General features: G+C 39.0%; 1 protein-coding gene across 1 annotated transcript in view; it reads right to left on the reverse strand.

Annotated features, from left to right (window-relative positions):
* The window catches only part of LMTK2 (lemur tyrosine kinase 2), a 41,966-nt gene that overhangs the window by 11,446 nt on the left and 6,720 nt on the right, over positions 1-23,800 (reverse strand). The window contains exons 2-9 of the mRNA XM_071444046.1: positions 15,901-16,025; positions 14,961-15,105; positions 13,125-13,198; positions 12,511-12,629; positions 11,716-11,803; positions 4,667-4,800; positions 1,550-1,634; positions 831-952 (exon numbers count right to left, since the gene is read on the reverse strand). Coding sequence (XP_071300147.1) covers positions 831-952; positions 1,550-1,634; positions 4,667-4,800; positions 11,716-11,803; positions 12,511-12,629; positions 13,125-13,198; positions 14,961-15,105; positions 15,901-16,025 — 892 coding nt within the window. The remainder of the gene's footprint in view (positions 1-830; positions 953-1,549; positions 1,635-4,666; positions 4,801-11,715; positions 11,804-12,510; positions 12,630-13,124; positions 13,199-14,960; positions 15,106-15,900; positions 16,026-23,800) is intronic.

Raw genomic sequence — 23,800 nt, forward strand, 5'->3', positions numbered from 1 at the left:
AACTTAAGGCCCTGGCTGCTTGCAGTCCAGAGGAACTGCACTGGTATGAGCTAAAGAAGCCTCCTTGGAGGATGGAAGCAAATTAGTTTTTACATAACTTCTACATACCCCACTTGCTTTCTGCAACCCTACTTTTAAAACACCAAACAAACCCCAGTTTACTATTTAATATCCTTCAAATATAAAGCAGGAATTAACTGTAATGTTTTTAGAAATGTTAGCCTAATCCACAATTTCCATTATCCAAATTTCTTGGGGCTTGAGAACTGAAGTGGAACTTGGCTATTTCAAAAATGTTCATCCTCAAGAGCTCACCAGCCATTGTCTATCAGCTCTTTGGCAGCAGAAACCATCAGTTAATTGCTGCTCTCAAATGCTCCAGCAAGAACACAGCATTTTAATTAAAATGCCACTGTTCTACCATTTTAACTTCATCAGGCTCCAGTGGGATCATCTTTTTATGTCAGTCAGAGCTACTTATTTTTGGAAAAATCATTTACCATTTATTTATAAAGATCTGAAGGTATTTTTATTAATATAAGATGTTTATTAATTAATATAATTATAAAATAATGTTTATTACTATTAAATGTTTATGTTTATTAATATAAACACCTATTATTCTGCTAAATATTTTTGCTTGCTCCAACTTTCTCTCAACAGATTTCTAAGCATCTTTCCAAAGCAGGATATAGTTTCAGGTTTACAGTGATTAACCTACTGTACATCTGATGCATCAGGCTAATTTAAATATTATTTACTCCTTCATGTAACATTTGAAAATATGTTCACAGATCTCTCATAGAAATTTCTTAAAGCCTTCTACATACCATATGTTACTGTATTTATTTTGCTCTGCTGATAGCAGTCTGTCTTGAAAACTTGTTACTAACTCAGGTGCAGTCCATCGGAGAGGAACAAGTTTCTTCTCATCTGTCTCAATATAATCTTCCTAAATTATTGATGAAAATGAAGAAAAGAAAACCCATAAAAAGGCTGAACATACATTGGATCAACTTCCAGACAGTGACAGTCCTTTCCTTAATATGTTCTTTTGTGATGCCTATGTAAAAAATTATAATTAAAAAAAAAATTCTGTTTTCCCCATGCAGCAGAGAATAATGCTATGGAGGAAAGTCATTCACTGGTCACTGCATAGCAGAAAATTGAATGCCAATTTCTTGTTTAAGGTTTGGTACTTACAAAATGTTTTAAATAATGTCCTTGATTTTCCATTTTATTGATATACTTTAATATTTTGAGTATTTTCATTAAGAAATTTGAACTTTGCTTTCAAATGTGTCCTTAAAACACATTAAAATTAGTTTGTTCATATTGTAGGACCACTGTAAATAGGACCAAAAAAGGGTAGATTTAGCAGAAGATTCTAAAAGCAATAACTCTACTCATCTCTAGAATGGTACCCATTGAAAGTTCATAATTCAAATAAAGGACAATCTAATATCAGTTCACAACTTTCAAGCATGCTTGCTGTAACCTTGGCCCCTGAATCCTTTAAAAAAAGTGGTCCATGACAAGATCAACTCACCTTATACCTACTGAATCCTATACCATAATCTCCTACTTTGACATTTAAATCGGATGTAAGGAAGCAATTCCGTAAGGCCAAGTCACTGCAAATGCAAACAAACAAACAGTGAGACAAACCAGGAGGTCTTCAAGGCAAATTCAAATGGTTAACAGAAGTTTCAGTTCTTAGAACAGTCAGGTCACAGTTTCAAGTATCAAATGAAAACTATTTTTTAGAAACTTAGAATCTGAAAGTCAAGGACTTGTGCAGAGTTACAGGTTACAGTTGCAAGTACCAGGAGCAGATCAGCAACACAAAATGGTGCTAAGGACTCAGCAATCCTCTGTGCCTGAGCCACAGCCTGATCCCATAGACCCAAACCTGCTGAAGGCTGAGGCAAGCTGGCTGCAAGCAAGGTGTGCTCCTGGAGCTCCTGCAGCTCCCTTCCTGATCCTCTTCTGAGCAAATCAAACCAGCCCCTGCACTCTGAAAAACCAACTCACATGCACTGCAAACCCAAGCACAGACCTGGGGAAAGTAATTTCTAAAGTACAACTGTGACCTAAACCAAACATGAAGACATTTTTATTAAGTTTTAGAAGCTACACATGCCAACAATTGATTCCACATCTCACTGGAATACTGTGGCCACTACAGTTCTATACAAACACTCATCACTTCCAGGAAAAACAAACACTGATAGGGTTTCTCCTTAGAGAGGATGTATTGGACAAGATTTCTTTTATGGCCAGAAGGCTGAGATTTCCCTTGGGCACTCCTACTGCTTCAAAGGAGAATCAGTTTAGAGCCACAGAGCCACTCTGCATTCTGGAACCCAAAGAAAACTGAACACAGTGACAAGGCAATCACATTTAAAGCTTTCATACAAAAACCCTGCACCATTATGCTGTCCTGTATAAAAAAGTTCAAGCTGCAGTCACTTCCCTAGAGCAGACTCTTAAGCATTCAAACTACACACAGCATTTCCATGCAGTTATTTCATTCTGCTCACAATCCTCTCCTGGAGATTATGTGGGCTGCTCACATGCTCCAGTGATGTCACCCCTCTGCACACCTAGCACTGCCTGGCTTGCATTTTAACTGTCAGAAGCAAAATCTATCAGCAATTCAGATTAAATAATTATTATAATATCATATTGAGCAACCAGTAATATCTTACATCTGCAGTTAAGTTCCTTAAGTAACAAACCCATACATTACACATGACCAGAACTACAGACAGTCTTTGAAAAAGACCAACAGAAAAAATAATATATTTCATAGAAGTCCTCCAATAAACAAATCACAAAGCTCTTGAATAGACACAGAATTTGCTTCCAGCTTCTACCATAAACCAGACCACAAAAACTCATAAAGCAGCACTGCTGCTGTAATAATACAAAGAGACAGTTTTAGGAAACCCATCACACAAACAGAAATTTATGCAAGTTTAATGAAGCTGAAACTGTGGCTGCGACAGCAAAGAGCTCAGCAGACTAATTGCTCAAATATTTCACTTTTCAGTTTCACAGAGGGGACTAGGCAATTAAGTGCCCTGGAGGAACTCTACCTTTGCTTCTGTTGGCTTAAAAAAAGTCTCTGAGGTACAAATGGTCTGAAAGCCACAGTTTGTCTGCTACAAAGACAGATGATGATGTTTTCCTTTCCAGAGTCATTGAACTACACAGGTGAGAAACACATCTATAACCTTCAAGTATGTCCCAGAGCTTGCCAAATTGTTTTATATTATTTAAATAAATATCCTGGAAGAGAAAAACTGTTGGCTGCTTGAATTTACCACTAACAACAAAATCGCTGATGCTGGAGCTTTACCACTTACTCTGACAGCATCAGGATAGTGTTGCTAGAAGTAAACATTACAATGAGAATCTTGCAGATCCACAGATTAATTATTTACCAAGTTTATCTGTATTTCACTAAAAATGTACTGTTAAATTGAATACCTACAGAGCCATGCTGCTGCAAGACAAGAAACTGATCCCTCTGTTAGACAGGTACAGCTGCTATTACATTCAAGTCATTTGAAATTGTTAAATAGGTTAAAAGAAGAGTTCTGTTCATCAGCCACCAGCTGAGTACAGGCTTTGGGGTTTTTTCAGGGTTTTGCTGTTGTTTTAAACCTGCACCTTTTAAGACTGAGGTTTGAGAGTTCATTTCTCCCTGAACACAAGATGCTCATTAATAGGCTCCAACACAAGCTCCTGGCTTGCTGAAAGGTTGATGCAATTGCTGCTTCACAGCAGAGAACAGCCTGACAAAGTAACTGTCTTGTGGCACCCACGGTTTCACCATGAAACCACATTTGGAGAACAAGTACTCTTTGATATTTTAGTCATCTCAGAGGTTAATAACTTCCAGTTCCTTAATGCCTTTACATTTAAAGTAAAAAAAAAAAATTGTATTTTTTTGGGCAACTTGTTTCATGAATGAATTTTCCCAGCCTTTTGCAACTACTGCCATTCTTTCAGTATTCATTATATTAATTTAAAATAATTATATTAATTAAAAATAATTAGAGCCACAGAGTCACTCTGCATTCTAGCATTTCCCCTGATGGGAACAAGATTTTTCTCCTAGCATGATTACTTTGAAATGTGACTACCTCCTTTAGTGAAGCTTTAAATGTTACATGAACAACGTCAGTGAGAGAAGACCCCTTTCAGTCAGATTTTCCTTCAAAACTCAGCTTCCTCCTTACTGCCATAAAAAGGGGTTTTTTTCCCATTTTTATTAACACAGGTAACATTGCCAAAGAAGTTCTAAATTTCTACAATCTAATAAAAATTCACAGCCCATAAGATTCACTGTAACTGAATTTTAACATCCCTCCTTCCACAATAAATGAAATTAATTTGACTTGGCCAAGAATTAATCAAACAACTCCATGTGGACTGGCTTGGCACCAGGTTGTGTTTGATGGGCTGCAAACCCAAAGAGCAGCTGATCATCTTTCAGGCAGGGGGAGCTGAGCACCCAGCACTGCAGCTCAGTTAGCACCTTCATTAGCATCACTTGTTGGTGCAAACACAGTCTTTAATAGCCCTGGATTCAATGAAAACACCCAGCTGAGTTTCAGAGTGCATCTGGGCTCAGTGGCCTCTCTCTGGAGCCCACCTGTGCACGAAGTTGTGTTTGTGCATTACAGCGAGGCCGGCAGCGATCTCACACGCCATTCTCTGCAGCAGCATTATCTGAGACTCGCCCCTAATGTGCTCCTGCTCATTGCAGATGTAAGTTTTCAGGTCACCCTGGAAAAGAAGTTGAAGATATTTATTAGTCTTATTTGTTGGTAGAATAAAAAAAAATATTTTAATAATTTTAAAATTTATTTATTTTATAATTATAATTATATTTAAAATAATATTTATTTGATACAGCTTTTTGCAGCAGTGAAAACTGAATGCAAGTTTTTAGAGAAAACAAAAAGTGATGTTGACAAATTTGACTGAGGCAAAAAGTATGCTATGGAGAAGGTAATGGATTTTAATGCCAGTGTTCTGCAGTCAGATGATGTAAGAAGGGAATCTGAAAAAAATAAAGGTATGTAAAGAAATTGACCATGCACATTAGGAGTAAAAATGAGTATGAACTTGTTTGATACGTGGTATAATTTCTGCAAACAAATAAAAAGCCAACTGACCACATTACTTATTTACCACATTTATGCTCAAAAAAAATAAAGCTCCTCAAGTTTCCAGTCTCCATTAAGGATCTTACAAAAGTGATCTAAGACATTTGGTATTGTCCTTAAGGGTTTTTAATCTAATCATTTAGTAATTAACATCCTAAATCAGACTGCCACATAAAACCTGTTATGCATTAATAACTTCCATTAAAAAAGCAATTTGATGAGCCTCTGCTTTTAAATGAGCTGAGTTTTCAAGTGCTCCAAATCAGCAAAGCTGTCTGTCTGGAAATTTGTAAGGGGCTGGGAGGGAGAGACTAGAGAAGAGAGTTTCAGACACTGCCAGCTCACCAGCTTTCTGTATAAAAAGCATGGTAATACAGCCCATTCCAGTCAGGGAATTCTGATGATGGCAGCAGTTTTACTGAACCCAGGCAATGCTGAGCAATAGATATGTAATTAATGAGCCCACAGAAGCACTCCATAAATTACTAAAAAAAGAAGCTTTGAAATAGAGGAAAATAATTGAATACTGTCCAAACATTCAGGAAATGAGAGACTTATGTAAGTAAGAGAATCCAAGCAAGGGAAAAAACAAATTTCTCATGCCACTGTTGTTCTTTTTTTCACAGTTTGATTTTCAATCCACCAGTCCTGTATTTTTGTTATTTAAAATATAGACTTTCTGAAAGGTTAGCAAAATATTTTAAAGACATTTCTGTATTGAGACTGCACAATGTATATCACAGCTTGTTTCACCAGCATAACATCCTGAGCTTTGTCCATGTCCATTGTCTTCCCAAATCCCGGGCCAGGAAGCTCTTGCCAGAGCAGAGTTCCAAACAATTAGGAAAGAACAGTGTTTATAACACACACGGGTTCCAAATGGCAGAGCCCAAGGAATCCAAGCCCTGAACTCCCAGCTGAGCTGACTGTAGGTGGCAGCAAGATACTGAAGAAAGTCAGACTCTAAAATTGTCATTCATTAAAACAGCAACTGCTTGCTTAGGGCTTGTCCCAGGTGGATTAAGTTCCTAGGATGCCTGAAACACACCCAGGAATTACTTTTTAATTTTTAAATACATTAGCAACAGCAGTGCTGTGTGACATCCCTTATTTAGTAAATTATTCATGTAAGCACATATTTTTGTAGGAAAACCAACTTTTATTAAATCCAGCACCTTGAAACATATTGGTTCTATGTTCCCATTCTGGTCTAATTAAGCCTACAATCAAGGTTAAAAATATAAAATAGGAACTTTTGGTACTGCTCTAAAAGAACATTGCTTGTACCAAACTGGGGTGAACCAATGGTCACACTCAGGGGCTGAACTGCCCTTCAGAAGGTCCTGGAGAAGCTGAAGAATGTTTCAACAGAGACCTTATGAAACTCCAGAAAGACAAATGCAAATTCTCCCAGCTGGGAAGGAAAAATCCCCTGAACAGCACACAGTGAGCAGTGGCAGCTGGGCAGGAAGGGAGCTGGGAGCTCCAAAGAGCCCTGAGTGCCCTGGCAGCAGCCTGGGAGCAGCTCCTGGGCTGCACAGCCAGGGCCAGGCCCAGGGGAGCTCTCAGCACGTTCTGGGCAGATCCCACAGAGCCTGTGCTCAGACCTGGCTGCTCCAGAACAGGACAAAGTGCAGCAAGTTCAGCAAAGAGCCACCACGAGTCAGGGGTCAGAGCACTGCCCCATGAGGAGAGGCTGAGGGAACCAGGCTCACTCATGCACAAAGACTTCAGCACAATGACTGCCCAGCAGAAGTTATTACAGACTAAGCCAGGCTCCTCCATGGATGGAGGATGAGACAGAACAGGCATGAGCTGAAACGTGGCAGCTCAGACTGAGGGTAAGGAAAAGAGTTTTGCACATAAGGACAGAGGTGCAGGCTGCCCAGAAAGAACACACAGTTTCCACCCCTGGATGTTTCCAGCATTCAGCTGGACAAAGTCTGAGAAATCCAGTCTGACCTCAGGATGATATTGCTTTGAGGAGGAGGCTGGAGACCTCCTGAGCTCCTTGCTAGCCTGAATTATCCTATGATGCTTCCCTGCCTAAAAGCAGACAGTAGCAAAACAGCAACATTATCCCTGCACTATTTTGAGAGCCACAAAATGGCCCTTTATTGACAGACTTTTTAACACAGTAAATATCAAAGGATATATATATCTGAATAAATGCAGTTCTGCAAAATTCACTGCAGAGACATCTAAATATAAAAAGCTCAATAATCATGCTTGAGGAAGGCTCTACTTTCTCTCCAACCTCCTCTGCCACTCTGCCTTTTCCCTCCTCTCCTGGGATTCCATGAAGAACTAAATTTTGCCTTTCTTCCCATCCTTCTCTGTTCAGCCATTTTTGTAAGTTTTAATACACTTTTTCTCTGTAACAGCCAGAAGCTGGGGCACACTTACAGTCAGTGCTCTTTGGCAGCTTTTTGTTTGTGCAAATTCCATACTGAGTTCATGTGGACACCCAAATGGCTGACATGACTTTCTAACCAGAGGGCACTGATGGTTTTAAAACTGATGAGGTTTCAAAAATGTGAAACAGTTTCCAAATTACATCTACTGAACACATTCTACCAAATTGTCATAAACTGACACATCCCCCCTTTATTGTTACACCACACACCACTGATAAATCTGCTCTTTGCCTCATACCCATATTGGCCATGATCATGAAATAAATTCACTGAACTCTTTGATTGTGATGTTTTCATTGCAAAGATTCTTTTTTGATTAGAACATGCTTTCAAGTGGCAGTAATTAAAAAAAGAACCAATCACTGCAAGCAGACACCTTCCCCTAACAGCACCATCCCTAAAGTAAGCTACAGAGCATTCCAGGCAAATACTGCATCCTGCTGATCTCATCTGCCCAGGGAACTGCAGGACTTGAAGAATTTCTGTAAGAATTTGATAGCAAAATCAGCCTCACAATATACATGCAACTTCCACATTTGAATAACTTTCCTTTTACTCATAAATTATGTCAATCCATTAGAGGATTTCTGTGCTGACAAAATGCTGGCCACACACAGGGCTGAGTAATATATTAAAGTTAATAAGACAGCAGCCACTATTTTTAACCTGGCATCATTCTGCAATGTTTAACAGTGAACAGTTAACTATTCATAGCAGACTGCACCACCATACAACACAACTAATATGGGGAAAAGGGCTGTTAGACCTTTTTGAGCATTTATTTTTATATTTTCTATTTTCTAAATCATTTTAACACAAGCAAAGCATAGAATTTAACAGCTTAGATCACTTATGTGCAACTGACTTCTCTTGTTTCTTTCCCAGCTCTGCAAAGCAAGGGACACAGAGCAACTTAGGTTACATTATAAAATAGACTACATGTTAGCCAAAACAGTTCTTGCACATGCAACCAGCAATCTTGTGTAACAGAAATGGATCAGGAGTTTCTGTGGCCAAGAAAACAAGGCAGCCAGCCTGCCTGACATTCAGCATTGCCACCCTGACAGCTGTGGTGTCTCTGCACTACAGTTTCCAGTGCCTCTGATCAAAACCTTCCAATGCCAAGGAGCCTGGGAACTGATAATCCAACAGGGCTGCCTGGGCAGCCAGGACAAGGTCAACTGGCCCTAAAAAGGCTACAAATCCAAGCAAGAGAAGGAGCAAAAGGAGGACATGCTGTGATAAGCTAGGAGTTTTAAGGAGTGTGAATAAAACCACCTCTGTACCCTCCAGACTGAGCTGGTCAGCAGAATAGCCACATTTTTGTTACTTAGTATGCCAAATTTGCTAAACAAGGCAACACTGCCACGTGAGCATCACAAGAACTTATCACCAAAGATATTGGAACTTCCTATCCAACACAGCTCATCTTCCTGAATTCTTAAACACACAAGGGATTAAAACAAGTTTGCTTTGTTGGAGTTACATAGACATCCCCATAACATAAGGGAAAGAGCTTTAGCTCAGCATTAAACCACTGGCAGCTGAACAGGACCACGTTTCTCATCCTTCCCATTTGAACAACAGTCACCACAGCCACTGGAACCCTCAGTCCACCACTTCAGTTCCACCTGCCCTTATGCTTTTTCTGCTGAAGAATCACTCCTGTGTGTTTTGGAAGCATCTCCATGCACCCCAATTCACTCAATTTCAGGGGAAAAAAACCAAACAGAGCTTTGAGATCAATTACTAGAAGCCTAAAAAACCAAAATAATTGCCATTCCAACTGCAGTGATAAAAAGCTTCCTGGCACTCCCCTAAAAACCTTTTTATTAAAAAAACCTATTTAGCCACATCTTCTATTCCAGCATGCTTCCCTTAGATTCCTTCCTTCCTGTCTCTTCTCTGCACTTAGTCCAACACTGCCACCTGTGTTATCCCTGTGACAGGGATACTGAGCTGCTCACTGGCCCAGGCTCTGCAGCAGACTGCAAAGGGAGCATTGTCCTGTCTGCCCAGCCCCTGAGGATTTGTGTGCACAAAGGAACAACAAACTCCATCGTGTCTAGGAGATACTCAGCTCTTCCAAGGAAGAATTCTTTAAGTGAGCCAGACTTTAATATGAAAGTTATGTTTAACTGACTGTAATATATAATTTTCTAAAACCAAGTTTTAGTTCACTTGGAATAGAATAATGAACACAGACATTTATTTTCCATTCCAAAGAAATTACCTAACTACACTCAAATTTGTAAAACTACCACTTTAACTGTCAAGCTTACTGCCCCCAGTTAAAGTGAAAATCTATTTTATCCCCTTAAATAAAATCCTTTCCAGATTACTCTGCAGGATCATGACAACTTCTGGCATAAAAATGAAGAATCAAACAAGGATATTATTTTTTCCTGTACACCTAAAGTAGGGCAATCTTTAAAAGCTACCCCATCTTCAAATTTAAAGTTGGATTAAATGACATAACTATTTGAAAACATGGCAGCAATTAAATCTGATTTGGATGTATATTTGATAGATTCTATGAAATGCAATTCACTTTCCAGGATCCTTTTAAAGAAATTCCAATTTGAATAGCAGGTTTAAAAAGCAGTAAGTAGTATTCTATTTCTACATTGAAAAACTATGAAAAATCTTATCTGTTAACCTTAGGCACAGAGTTTTTAATTGTTAGCAAACCCAGAATATTTCACTTTGATCAGTCACTTTAAAAGTTCATGCATTTCTTCCATTTGAAAAAGAAGGATTTTATCAGCACTTCTGCCTCATTAATTTACCACAGTTAATACATTTGAGCAAAAGAACAGCATAGAATAATATAGTTATTTAAGCTAACAGATTAATTGATATTTCTCCAAAAACTCAAGCTCATGCTAAGTAATTTCAATTGCCTGAGACAACTAGAAGCAGATTTTTGCACCTGAGTTTAAAGGGAAATTCTGCAGTAGTGAAACTGGTAAAAAAGATCTTGCTGAAATTTATAAATGCAAACTGTCTCCCTTCTGAAAGGCTCATTCCTTAGTAACATCTGTGCACTTCTGACATCATTTCTGTCCTGACATTTCCCAAGGAACTCTGCTTTGGGTGACATCTACACAACAAACCTTAAAAGCAGCCACTGAGCCAATGTTTGGGCAGCCACTTGGACTCTGGGGTTTGTTTGGTTTTAGTAATGTGTTATGCCACAACAAAACAATTCAAGTCTTTCCAGCCCATGGATCCAAATTTTCATCTCTCCTGGCTCTGCACTCTGGGCACAGTTCAAAGGCTCCTCCCAACATTCAGGAACATTCCAAGGACTGCAGTGGCTGAGCAGGGCTTTGAGCTGTCCCTCCCACTGCAGGGACCAGGTGGCACTGCCAGCAGTGGGATCACCCTTCAGTGTGATCCTGGCTTTTCTTTTGGTGCCCAGGAGGCACAAGGCAGCTGCCTGGGGGGTAAAGGGCATGAGAAAGGAAATACAAGGATAAGAATGCAGGGAAAAGAAGAGTACCGTAAGAGAAAGGATCAGGAAGAGAATGAAGACTGAAACTGAAAATTCCAGCTGTTAGAATCCATGACTGATGTCAGAAGTGAGCCCACCATTGCATTTTAGCTCAAAGCAACACAGTTTGGGTAAAATTTGGGCATTCTGGAGATGGGGGAGAAGGCAGAAAGGAAGAAATTCTTTCATTTTCCTAAAATAACATTTTCACATAAATGGTAATAAAAGCACATTAAGACTGCAGACAGCAAATATTTTGGATGTGCATGTGACACTGGACTGTGATTAAAAAGCTCCCTGCTATGACCCCTCTGGCCTCCAAGCTCCTTGCTGAAGGCAGACAGAGACACTGGTAACTCCATTATCAAAGAACAGCTATTTGCCTCTTCAGAACACTCCACAAGCACTTAGAACATACATGATGAACTGAAAATAGTACAAACAAAAAATTGTAATCGTGGTTCCTCTAAAAAAATAAACAAACAAAAGCCTTCTCAAATTCTGGTTAATCAAAAAACAAAACAAAAGAATGATTTCATGAGCAAAGGGCAGTAAATATACCCCACACAATTTACACCAGTGGAAAAACAACTGCAGCATCTCATGTAAGTGCACTTACCAAGTCACAGAACTCAAAAACTAGGAGATAAGGAATGGCTTCCACACATTGCCCAATACACTGGAGAACATTTGGATGCTGAAGAATGCTGGAGGGAAAAAACACAGTTAAAGCCAGGAAGATCACAGAAAAATGCAACACACTGCAATCCCTACCAGAGTTTCAACACATTACATTGGAGGGGGGTGGCAGGAACAGAAGGTGCAAGCACCAAAGGCACAGATTCCATTTGTACCTTGGTATTGCTCAAGTGTGTCACTGACAGCAGCCAAAACTCACAGGATCTCAATCCCACAAAAGCCAGGATTGCCACATGAGAGTCACACTCATCCTCCCACAACCCCTCATACCAAAAATAAAAGCATGCAACTCATGAACTACACCAAGGTACAGAGCTGGCTACAAGTAAACCTTCTTTTAGCCAGCTTAGTTCCCAGCCAGATCAGTTACTTTTCCAAAATTGCTCCAAAACCAATTGTGCCAATGCAGCAGAAGGCATGCAATCCTTCTGACAAATGCCAACAACCTAAGCCTAAATGCAAATAGAGCCAGGATGTTAGAAAGCACCAAGAAGAGAAAGCTCTTCACTGACCAAGCTTTTACAGCACACCCAGGCAAGGTAAAGCACACTCAGTTATGTCAACACAACTTTTGCTCACTTTGGGTTGAGTGTATTTCACGTTTTAAAGAAAAACATTACAGTTATATGTGAGGGCAAGTAGAGACAACAACACTGAACAAAAGTAATATTCATAATTTATCTGCAGCAGAATGAAGCTGTGAAACATTACTTACTAATATGGTTCTCCATTTCTTAAAAATTGTTCTTGCTCCTTGGGACCTGCACTTGCCTTTAACTCCTTCACTATTACCCTTGCTACACTAGTGCCTGTGTAGATCTCTCCAAGGAGAACCTGAAAGAGAGATTTTGTCTTAAATCAGAGGGGAAAAAACATTTGTAGTCTTCCTGCAAAGAAAAACAAGAGCTAAAAACATGTTGCAGAAAAGATTTCCTGGCTTTTTTACAAACACAGAGCTTTGATAATTAAATACTTTAATCTTGACAACTGATCTACAAGTCAGCTTTCAGAAAACATTCTCTAGTGAAGACCACTTATTTACCTAATTTTTCCCTAAAAAGAATTGATAAAAACAGGAGTGTATTAAATCAAATCCATGGAAGTGAAATGTCTAACTAGTCTCTAGTAAGAATCTACAGGTAAATTTAAAAAGCACAGATTAGTGCTGTGATTACAGCTAAAAAAAAGCATGCAAGGAAATATCTAATTTCAACTAAAATTTTGTATGCTTATTTTTCCTTTCTTGAGTAGCATTTTAAAGTAAATACAGAGGCCTAGTCACCTGAGAATAAGCCCCAAGCTGTGCAATATGAAGAGATAACTCCTCACCTTTCCAAACCAGCCATTTCCAATTTCCTGGATGTAGTTTAGACTCTGACGTGCAACTTGAGACTTTGTTCCATCTGTCACACAAGGAAACAAAGGTAACACGTATCAAAGCACTCACATGGCCAAAGTTAGCAACTGCTGAGCAACAGGGCAAGCTTCTACTGCATTTCCACCCAGCTGGGTGCACACATCCAGCACAAGCACCAAACCCTACCCAGATGGACATAAAATAGGAAGGTGATGTTGTGACAACAGCACTCAAGTGAAGCTTTTCTCAGGTCCAGCTTCTAAACTCCACCAGAACACACCCCCCAAAAAACCACAGTGATTGTCCTGACAAAATGTGACCTCACATGTTTTTAACATGAATTTAGGGTTTTAACATACTCAGCAAGAAAGTAAAAGGGCCAAGTTCTGCTTCCAATATAAAAGTGTATTATTGCCTCTATCTGGGTAGAGAAAATAACCTACTTACAAAAGTCTCCCATGTAAATAAAATAGAAAACCAAGATAAAACTCATTGTTTGTACATCTTAACTACTATAGTTATATAGAGTTACCATCTCAAGAGAAAAGGTTTGCCTGCTTTATTCTTCAGCCCAACTGCCCTATTTGTAGCTACCATCTGGAAGGAGGACATTTTTCAACTAAAAATACTTCATATAAGAGCCCAGAGAGGAGGACAGAAAAGAAAACCAGATCTTGGCAGAGGATGGGCAGTAACAATGGCAGACCTCATTCACCAGAAAAGATTCAGCAGTGTTGACCTCTCTGCTGCCCAATTGGTGAGGAGCACTAATGGATTTAAACAAAACCTTCTCTTGTCTGAGAACTCTAGCCCACAATTTATTTCCATAAACTCCATTTAGAGCAGTACTGTTGTACTGGAAGAGCCAGAGCTGTGTAAAACACTGCAAATTTGCTCCTAAGCATGGTGAAGGCCACAGCAGTGCAACCACATTTTATCCAAGTACTCAGGCACATTGCCTTCCTTCTGGCAAAACACTTATTGTGACAGCTTCATTGTAACAATTATGGCTACACAGAAGAGCTGACAAAATTTTTCACTCAAATTTTCCCAGCTCTTTAAATACTGAGTCATTTGTACAACTCTGTCATTTGTATTAAAGGCACACTGAGAGTTTCTTGAAATTTGTACAGGAATTTTACTAGAAGCTTCCCTGAACATCTAATGCTCAAGCAACCCAAGAACTATGTAAAATTATGTGAAATAGCACAATATGAGAGTATGTACTTCAGACTAAACTCTGCTTATAATATGATAAGATGCTTAAGTTTCCTTTTACAAAAATTGTATTTTAAAGAATACATTCCAAAACCTCTTCCACAGAGGGAGATGAAAGCTAATGCTCTGTCTTACCAAGATCACATTTACTGCACAAACAGCCTACAGTGACATCAAGGAAGTGATGCAGCTGAGCAGCAGCACTGCTGTCAAGTAAAGATTCACTCTTATTTCTATTTAAGGGTGGTGGTTAAAATCCAATGACAATTTAGCCATGAAGAAAACCACTAAAGAGAAGTCACTAATGTGCCAGGGTACTTCAAACCCTTTAGGTATATAGAGATATAATGACAGCAATCTAGAGAGGGGCTTTTAAGGCAGCTCTGTTCTCTTAAGCTCTCTTACCCTGCCATAGGTTAACATCTTAGTAGCAACATTTCCCCTTTTATCCTTTACCCTACAAAATACATTGGCTCAGTTTATGGAAATTTGTAACAAGTTATTTATTACAGTAAAGTCCAACAGCCACACTCCATTTTAGACACTGAAAATGTCTGCTCTTGTTTTTGCACTGAAAACCAGAAATTTACCTGTACGAGATGGAAACTGGGAGGGAGTTGGTAAAGCAATATTGGGAACTGAAAGAGTAAACACTTCTGCTGGAGACTGAACAGATGGAGTATCTTCTGCTGGAGGTGTAAAATCTATTTCATCATCAAAGTTATCTTCAAATTCCTAAACAAAAGAAGTCTTAGTAAACAAGCTGATCCTTGCCTTGAAATAAGCACTAATACATTTCTTTCAGTTTGAATGAGCACTGCTAAGGAAGTTCAGCTCTTTTCCAAGAATAGTGACAGATATTTAGTGTTCTATTCCTTACTTTCCATTAACTGCTCTCTTAAAGAGATTAAAGCACTGCTTTTAATAATCAAGGGGTTTTTGTTTAGTTGGGTTTTTGTGGGTTTGGTGGTTTGGGTTTTGTTGGTTTTTTTGCTTTGTTTTGTTTTCACTTTAAATGCTAGCTCTGGCTTTGGATGAATTACCATGGACTGCTGAGGCCAAATATTCTCCATTTAGAAATGAGAGCAAAACTCAATTTTAGGAACACTGATTACAGATGTTCCAAAAGTAACAATTCTCTGATGACAATTTCTCAAGAGTTTTGCTACAGTGGATATGCATCTTCAGTATTCTTATTTGACAGGCCCCATCTGCAGACAATGAAAAAACAAAACACAGAAAAACAACAAAAAGGTTCTTCAGAGCAGATTGTCTCAAAGGTGTAACTTTTATTACTAATTCTGATAGCTAGTTATTATTTTGAAAAGGCATTAAAGATCCTTCCTGCAGCAGGGAGAAATTAGTTAAAATAAACAGCTGCATCAGGACCCACAGCTGTAGGAACAGTCAGTGGCTGTTCAGGAGAGAGGATGCACAGTGGCACTGCAGAGCATCAGCACAGCTCATCAAGTGTTCTGGATAGCAGCTGAGATTATCACCTGTACACACACTGATCACTTCAGGTCTTACCTTGAAATCTATCTCAGGGTCTTTACAGCAGGAGACACAGTTTGCCAGCAGAATGACCAGGACTACCAGAGTGCACAGAGACAGAATCACAAAAGATGAAGGAACTTCTGCTGCAGCTCCTTCTCCTAGAAATAAACATGTATGCAGTATTATATAAATATGTTCAGCACCCCAAGAAGTTCCTTCAAAACATATTATCCACCTGCATTTATTTAAAAATGGGAGTCTGAACATTTAATCCCATGGATGTGATCAAAGCTAAGAAGAAAGTGAACAGAGAGGACAAACTGGCAAAATGCATCTGTGCTTCACCACCTGCCTGCACCATCCTGGATTTACCTGCTTCCAGCTAAGAGACCTCAGCCAATGTGATTTACTGAAGTTTATGATGAACAGTGAGAGCACCAAGCCTTGGGATTATGTTTGAGTTAATAAATTAATACAAATATCCAAACACAGAGAGTAGAAATCTGGTCTTTTGGAAGGTATTTCCCAAGAGCCAAAACACCTGACCTACAGGAACAGGCAGCTAGAAGAAATCCTCACTTCAACTGCACCCAAATGTAAAATCTATCACTACAGGACAGTGCTCTCTCTTTCAATAAATGCATTTGTGACAGCCTGCCAAACACACGAGCAGCTGTCACAAGAGCAATGGATGGAATCAGCTCCACACCATTTCTGTTCCTTGTGATTCACTAGGTGATTGTCTTCAGTTCAAGAACTTTAGATTTCCAGCTGGTTTACAAACACTTCAAATAATTTTCCAAAATTTTATATATAAACATTCTACAACACATTTCCTGAGATCAAGCCAGGTTATTACTCACAGGATCAAAAGCCTCAATTGGCATTTTAGAAAAATCTTAAGTTATTGCCAGGGGTATTAAACCTATTTTCATCCCTGTTTCCATCTTCAGTAGAGAACAAAGACATGTGGTTCCCTAGGAGACCAGAGCACACATGTGGAGGAGTTGTTTTTGCTGTTGCTGCTTCTTTTCAAACAGGTACTGCCACAGGGATCAGAGGAGTAGTTGGACCACATCTGATTAAAATGTATTGAGCTATTACATCACTATCAGAGTCCAACAATGGCAGGTGACCTGCACTGGCTGGATTTTAGGAGAGCATTTGAGTATCAATGGGAATGTCTGGCAACAGGACAGGGTGTAAATGAAGCCTCAAAAATAAGAAAGCAGAAGTTCATCACTTGTCAAGGGACACAAACTTGTCCACCTACCTCTTAAACCTTCAAAAAACTGCAAAATTTGAGAGATTTGCAGAACAAGCTTTTCATCATATTCCAATGAACACTTACAGAATATTTACTTATTTTAATTACATGTAAAGACTAAATTGACATAATGAAAATCCTGCTTTAAAGTGTGTCAGCACACTTCCAGAAGGTGACATTTTCTGCACAATTAGGACTATTACCAATACAACAAATCAAAGTTAGCAAAAATGGAAGATTTTCAAACAAGTGATTTCTAGTTTCCACAATAGCTTTGGCATTCTAACCTCACTAGGGACTGGGAATACTTCACTGCAGACACTGAGCATTGTTCAAACACAGATCAACAACAATGTGGGGCCACTCACCAGCTTTTAGTCATAATTCTGAACAGAACAAAGTATCTCTGAAGAGGGCTCTCAACAGAACAAATTATATTCATTTAAATCAAGTCTTCTTTGTAACACAATGGGTATTTTCCCATTTCTAAGCATCAACAAGCAAAAAGGGGAAGATAACAGCTGATTTGTGTTTACTTCCTCCAGATGTTCAGTAGCCTTACTTAGGAGACTAAAAATTACCTGAAGTGCAAATATAAACATTCTGTGAATTCATTAATTACCTAAATTACTGTGACAAACAAACACAGGTAATACAACTGGAGATAAAATTTAAGGAATTCCTTTAAACTCCTAATTGAAACCAAATAACAAAAAAAGACCAAAAAAACACCACCAACTAAAATTACATTACCAGGTATTACAAATTAGAATTAACTTTTCAGACATCTTCCCAAACCCATCACACTGGATTTCCAAAGAACTTCCTCACCTTCACCAACAACTTCACTGAAAGAGGAAGTCAACTCCCCTCAGACTATCCAGTGAACAGATGCAGATTTCCCCAACAAACACCCAGGAACACATCACCACCATCCCCATATACTGCTCTCAGTAAAGATCAAGACTCCTGAACCTCCTCAAATGTTTCATGCATTGGCAGAGCTGCCAGGCCAGTCCCTGCACACTGAACTCAGGCCCACAAGCTCTGTCATTACTCAAGGAGGCATTCCTGCTGTTTGAGGACTTCAGACTTCTCCTTGAGAGCAAAGCACCTCAAGTGCCAAGTGTATAAAACACTAACAAATGCTATCCAACCTTCTTTTGGCTTTCTGGTACACTCTAAGGTCTCTTTTGGCTAACATGAATTTTACAGAGACTTCCCTTTCCCCACACAAACTGAGGGGACACCAGAGCCTTCTGTTCCAAGCACCATGTCACCTGCCAGGTGGCCTTTCTGAGCAGCCTCTACCAGAACCTGAACAGCCCTTCAAGCTGCTTTCCTTCCCTCAACTCTACTGTTTGTTTTCAAGACCTGGCCAGGGGTTTGTGTCCCCAGCAGTTCATCTACTGCAAATACATCAGCTGGTCATGATGGTCCCTCTGCCCACAACCCCTCAGCCCTGCTCTATCCCAGCTACAGCAGCACAAGCACGGATGGAATGAACAGAAATATTGCCATGCTAACCCCAGCTCAGGATCCCCACTTCTGACCCCCAGCAGTTACAAGTTACTACAGCAAATCCAGCTAGCAGGATTCAAGCTCTTGATGATCCTATGTACAATGAAGTGAGACATTTATTGAACTCAAAGTGAGGCATAATGAGCACTATCAATCACAAGCTGCATTTATTGTACATGTTAGATACACTGCACATGCATTCAGACACTGTATATGAAAAAGAGAAGATTTTTGCTGGAATTCCTTCTGTGAAAGAAACTACACATTTATCAAACCCAAAGTCCAAGCCTTTCATGCAAGTTACACCGCTCCCCATAAGGTAACCATCTCTTTGAAGTGTCCTGGAAAGAGTACAGAAAAGAAAAATATTGCTGCTGTTCATTATGCTACCTCCTAACCTTTAAAACCTTCCATAATTCCCTGGAAATGAAACTGTGTGAAGGAGCAGCAATTAATTGGAGAAAGTAATGATTTTCTTTTTTTTTTAAAGCAAAGATCACCTTTGAAAAAGCAGCTAATCATTAATTCATTAATGGTCTGTTAAGATAGAAGTCATCTAAACTTCCAAAAGCACAAGGCAATTTTCACATAGAAAATTATGAACAGAAGCTTGAATACAAGAAAAATGCCAATTATCCTGGGCAAGTTTCTGCAACAGTTACAGAACAGCATTCCAGATGACTCACACAAGTAAAAGCCATTTACTAAGAATTACAGAACCCATTTTTGTTTGGATAAACTTTGAAGTTTCTTACATAGTAATTAATAAGTAATATTTTTAATTTGCAGGGTTTTTTAAAAAATTAATGTAAAGTTAAGTATTAAATTATGGCAACCTGTAAGTGGGCTAAAATTTATTTTAAGTAAAGCTATTTTAATAGCTTGCATGAACACATATTCAGTGACAGAAGTTACTGATTAAGTATTGGAACTGGTCTTTGTGACAAAGTGCTGAAAATCTGCTGCAGTATAACCTCATTTGCATTTTTCAACTATTTCCATCCAATATTAATTCACTGGAGCTTAGTAAAATGACTTGGAACTAGAAGATGTTTAATACACCCTTTTGTTTGTAAATTGTGGAAGTATGAAGCAATGACATTTATTTTATGGTCCTGACTGAAAAAAGCCATTCTAATTAATACAGAGGACCATTTTATAAAGTCATCACACAAGAATTTCCCTAAATTAAAAAACCTGTTAAAAAACATTGTAAATTGAAATAACTTTAATATAAACCTGGATAAACTCCAATAAACACTTAATTTCATAATTATTGCAGAAGTTAAGATTCTTAATATCACATACTCTGGAGAAATTAATAGATTTACTTAGCATAGTAGTTTAAAACCCTGCCATATTTACTGTAACCCTATGCAGTAACAACTTAAGGCATCTTAATATCTACCCAGAAGTGAGAATCTGTTCTTTAGGAAAGGAACCACCAAACAGATTAAAAAATACTCTCTCTAACATGCCAACAGTAAAAGGCTTCCAGTCAGCGAATACAAACAGTCTAGACTGGTTTGCTTTGGTACATCCAAACTCCTTAAGGCAGAGGAAGAGGCCTGGATTCTATCAGCCCTGTATTAAAATGAGCAGGAGAGGAAGTGCAGCTGTGTCACTCAGTGTTACTGCAAGGTGAACACAACAATGTTCACAAAGCTCTGTGCTGCACATGCTCCATCCCAAAATGGCACCTAGGTCATCAGCACAGAAAATCAGATATGCTTTCAAAGCTACACAGGATTAAACAAATCGATGGTATTTACCCACTTTTTCGAAGTACACTGTATCATAAACAAGTGAAAGCCTGGCTGAGGTAGGTATTTAATTAGCAGCTACTGAAGCACATTCCTCAGCACCTCTGAAGATGCCATTTCCTAAGCAAGTTCTTCACTAAAGCCTGAATTTGAGCACAGTACTTGTGAAGTCAAAGGCTGCACACAGGCAAGCACACGAAGAGGCTCACTGAGGAAACAGTGATGATGAACTGTGCTGGCATCCTCAGGATCAAGTACAGACCTGAGAACACACCCAGCAGTGTTTATTACAATGTTTCAAGGGCTGGAAAATGTCATTTTCATACAAAGCATATGTTATTTTCACACGAGGCATTTCAAAGCAACTTCTATAGGCCAGGATTCCCTATATCTTCCTGACTTTCTTTTACATCTCCATTCTTCATCAGATAGTTCTCCAACCACCAAATTCCACACCTAAGCAAACACAAGTTCTTTTTTCACTATGACTGTTTCCCTTCTCTACCCCATTTCCCAGTCTGCCCCCAGTACTCAAATGCTCTCATGTATCCACCTGTGGCATCCTTTGGTATCATTAATTACAAGTAATGAGCAATGCCAACTAGCCAAATATTCCACCTATGTCTGCCTGTCAAGCAAGAGCCTCCCCTCAGGACAACACGGGACCAATGTGCTGCCCATGCACGAGGCATGCTGGGCTGGCCTTTCTTCTACAGATTATGAGAGGCCAGGATGCCTGAACTCTTGATTTTGGTTTAATGTGAGTAATCACATTATTCAGGTCTCCACCTTCAGAAAACTGGGCTAAAAAAATGCATGATTCCACAGAGTTCTAAGCACAGGGAGAAAGAACAGTAAATGTACATTGCAGCCATGAGCAAGTGCACTCATAAAAGGCGTTCACCACTGTGATAAAGGCAGCGTAAGGCACAGATAAATTAAGCATTATTGGGGCACCGTGAACTTCAAGGGAGCATCTGATTTGAAGCTTTCAGCACAGTAGTTGCTATGCAACAACAGTCCCACTGCATAAGCAAGAGCCCATTTCCTTTCAAGAGCAGCTATATAACTGGCACTAATAGCTATAACTATTTCCAGCACAAATCTAGCATGACAGCAGTCACTTAAACTGTCTCTTGGACACACTCAAATTATATGATCATGAACTAAGATGCTACTTTATGACACCAAGTCAGAACAGCACAGCCTTTAAAATACTAATGAATGACCAAATCTAATTTTGTTCCCTAGCTAAACCCAGGGCATCTTTCATAAACTTTGTCAGTTTACTTACTCTGCTTTTAACAAATATTAAAGTAACCACATTTAAAAGTGTAATATCACCCTAATTTATAGTGGTTTTGACAAATGTGATTTTAAAAGCTACCCCAACTTTCCTAAATAATGCTGTCATTCTGTTCTACGCCAGCAATTAAGTGGGAAAGTGCTATCGACTCCTACCCAGCTCTCCACAAGTCAGATGCAGATCATTATCTTTCCCTCATAAAGAGTTTCTCCTGCATTTATTTACACCCTGAAGTCTTCAGAGGTTTGCTACTAATAAGCACAAAACCATACAGACAGAACCAGGCCTATAAATTCAGATGGCCTGCAGGTAACAGGCAGAATACTAAGCCAAACCTCTATTCAAAATTATTTTAGACACATCTATTGTGTAATGCCTGATTTGTATGACAAGGTGAAGCACAACAGACACTGCAACTCCTCCATTTCACAACAAAAAAACACCCAACTAAATTCAAGCACATTCCATTCCTTACCACATTCCTGTAATCTCAATTTTTTCCTGCTATGCTCCATTTAACAACTGAGCCAAAAAAGCATCATTTTCAAGATTAAGTTTCAGAAGAAATGGGTGCAGTGTCATTATTTAGTTGTGCAATGCTATAGCACAATGGACTTTAAAACACTACATTAGAAGGGCATTTCAATCACCAACCTTCAGCAGAGATAAAACACAGCAAACAGAAGTTTTGAAGGAGTGGTATTTGCATTTCAGACATTCTTTTGAAAATAAAATGAAGAGCATTTTAGTGTGAGAAAGACACTCCAAATTCCAATCAGCCCTTTGCTTTGAATGGCCATGACCAGTAGAGTACCAGTAGCACAGGAAGAAACATTCCCAAGATCTCAAAGATCTTCATTGGCTCGCTGTCCTCAACACAATGGCAGCACCTCAGTGAAATCTAAAATGGTTCCAAATGCCCAAAGTATTTCAGGAAGAGACTGGAAATGTTCCTTCATTGAGCAACTCTCTAAGAACACACAACACTGCTAAAGGAACTTTAATGTTTCTCAGTCTACACCTGAAATGTTCAGCATTCAGATCCTTAGCACTTAAGACACTCAACTAAAGCACAAATGTTTAAAGCACAAATCTTAAAACAGTAACCTAGAACAAACTGTTGAAAATATTATTAACTGAAGAGTTGTTTCAAAAGTCTGTCTTATGTCATTATTGCTACCCTTCCACTGGATAATGCAAATGTCTAATGCATTACTAATACAAGTAACCCTCACTATCATGTACCCTTTTGTAAAAGCACTTTATCACCTGATTTTATTTTTCCTTCTATGGAAAATCATACTTTCTAGATATATGCTCAAGAAAAAAGACTCTTAGGGACTTAAAGCTACAGCTATCCAAGTTACTTGTGCACAATTGTACTTCCTCTCTGAAAACAAGAAGCCGTAACTAACAGCTTGTCAATAAAACAATTTCCTGGCTAAACCTGAATTGTGCCACATGGCCTAAATCAAAGTCTGGCACTTGGAAAGACACAAGCAAAATGACAAGACTTCAGCAGTAGTGTGGGAAAAAAAATCAAAAGTCAAATACAAGTCTGTTCCCATCTTCCTCTAGACAGAAATTGAGACATTTCATCCCTCTCCTCGACTTGTCCATTCCAATCCCTGCCTTACCCTGAACTCCATTAGGTCCCTCATGGGGCAGGTGGGTGGGATGAAAGGCCAAGGCACATGCAGAGACAATTCTCATGAAAAGCCAACAGCTCTTCTTCTTTACAACAATTAACCATCAGAAAAAAAAGGTAACAAAGACAGCAACAAGGCCATTTCTTACAGAGTGTTCCCCATGAAACAATAAAAACGCCTCTGACACTCCTCCAATCTATCTTGAGCTCTGGATATATTTCTACAGTGTCAAAAGCCAGCTGCACAGCTAAATGTGTGTTTTGGGGACACATGACTCTGAAATATCACTGTCCTATGCAATAAGTTACAATATTTTCAAGAAGAAATCTCTTCATATCACAATGGATGTGCAATTCTACATCAATAATTCTTGGCAAATGATTTCTGTCCTCCCATTTATCCTTAAAAAGAACAGGAGTCTATCCTG

The sequence above is a fragment of the Agelaius tricolor genome, unplaced genomic scaffold (assembly GCF_023055355.1).
Source record: "Agelaius tricolor isolate 1412-34295 unplaced genomic scaffold, bAgeTri1.0.p SCAF_19, whole genome shotgun sequence".
In the NCBI taxonomy this organism is placed as follows: domain Eukaryota; kingdom Metazoa; phylum Chordata; class Aves; order Passeriformes; family Icteridae; genus Agelaius; species Agelaius tricolor.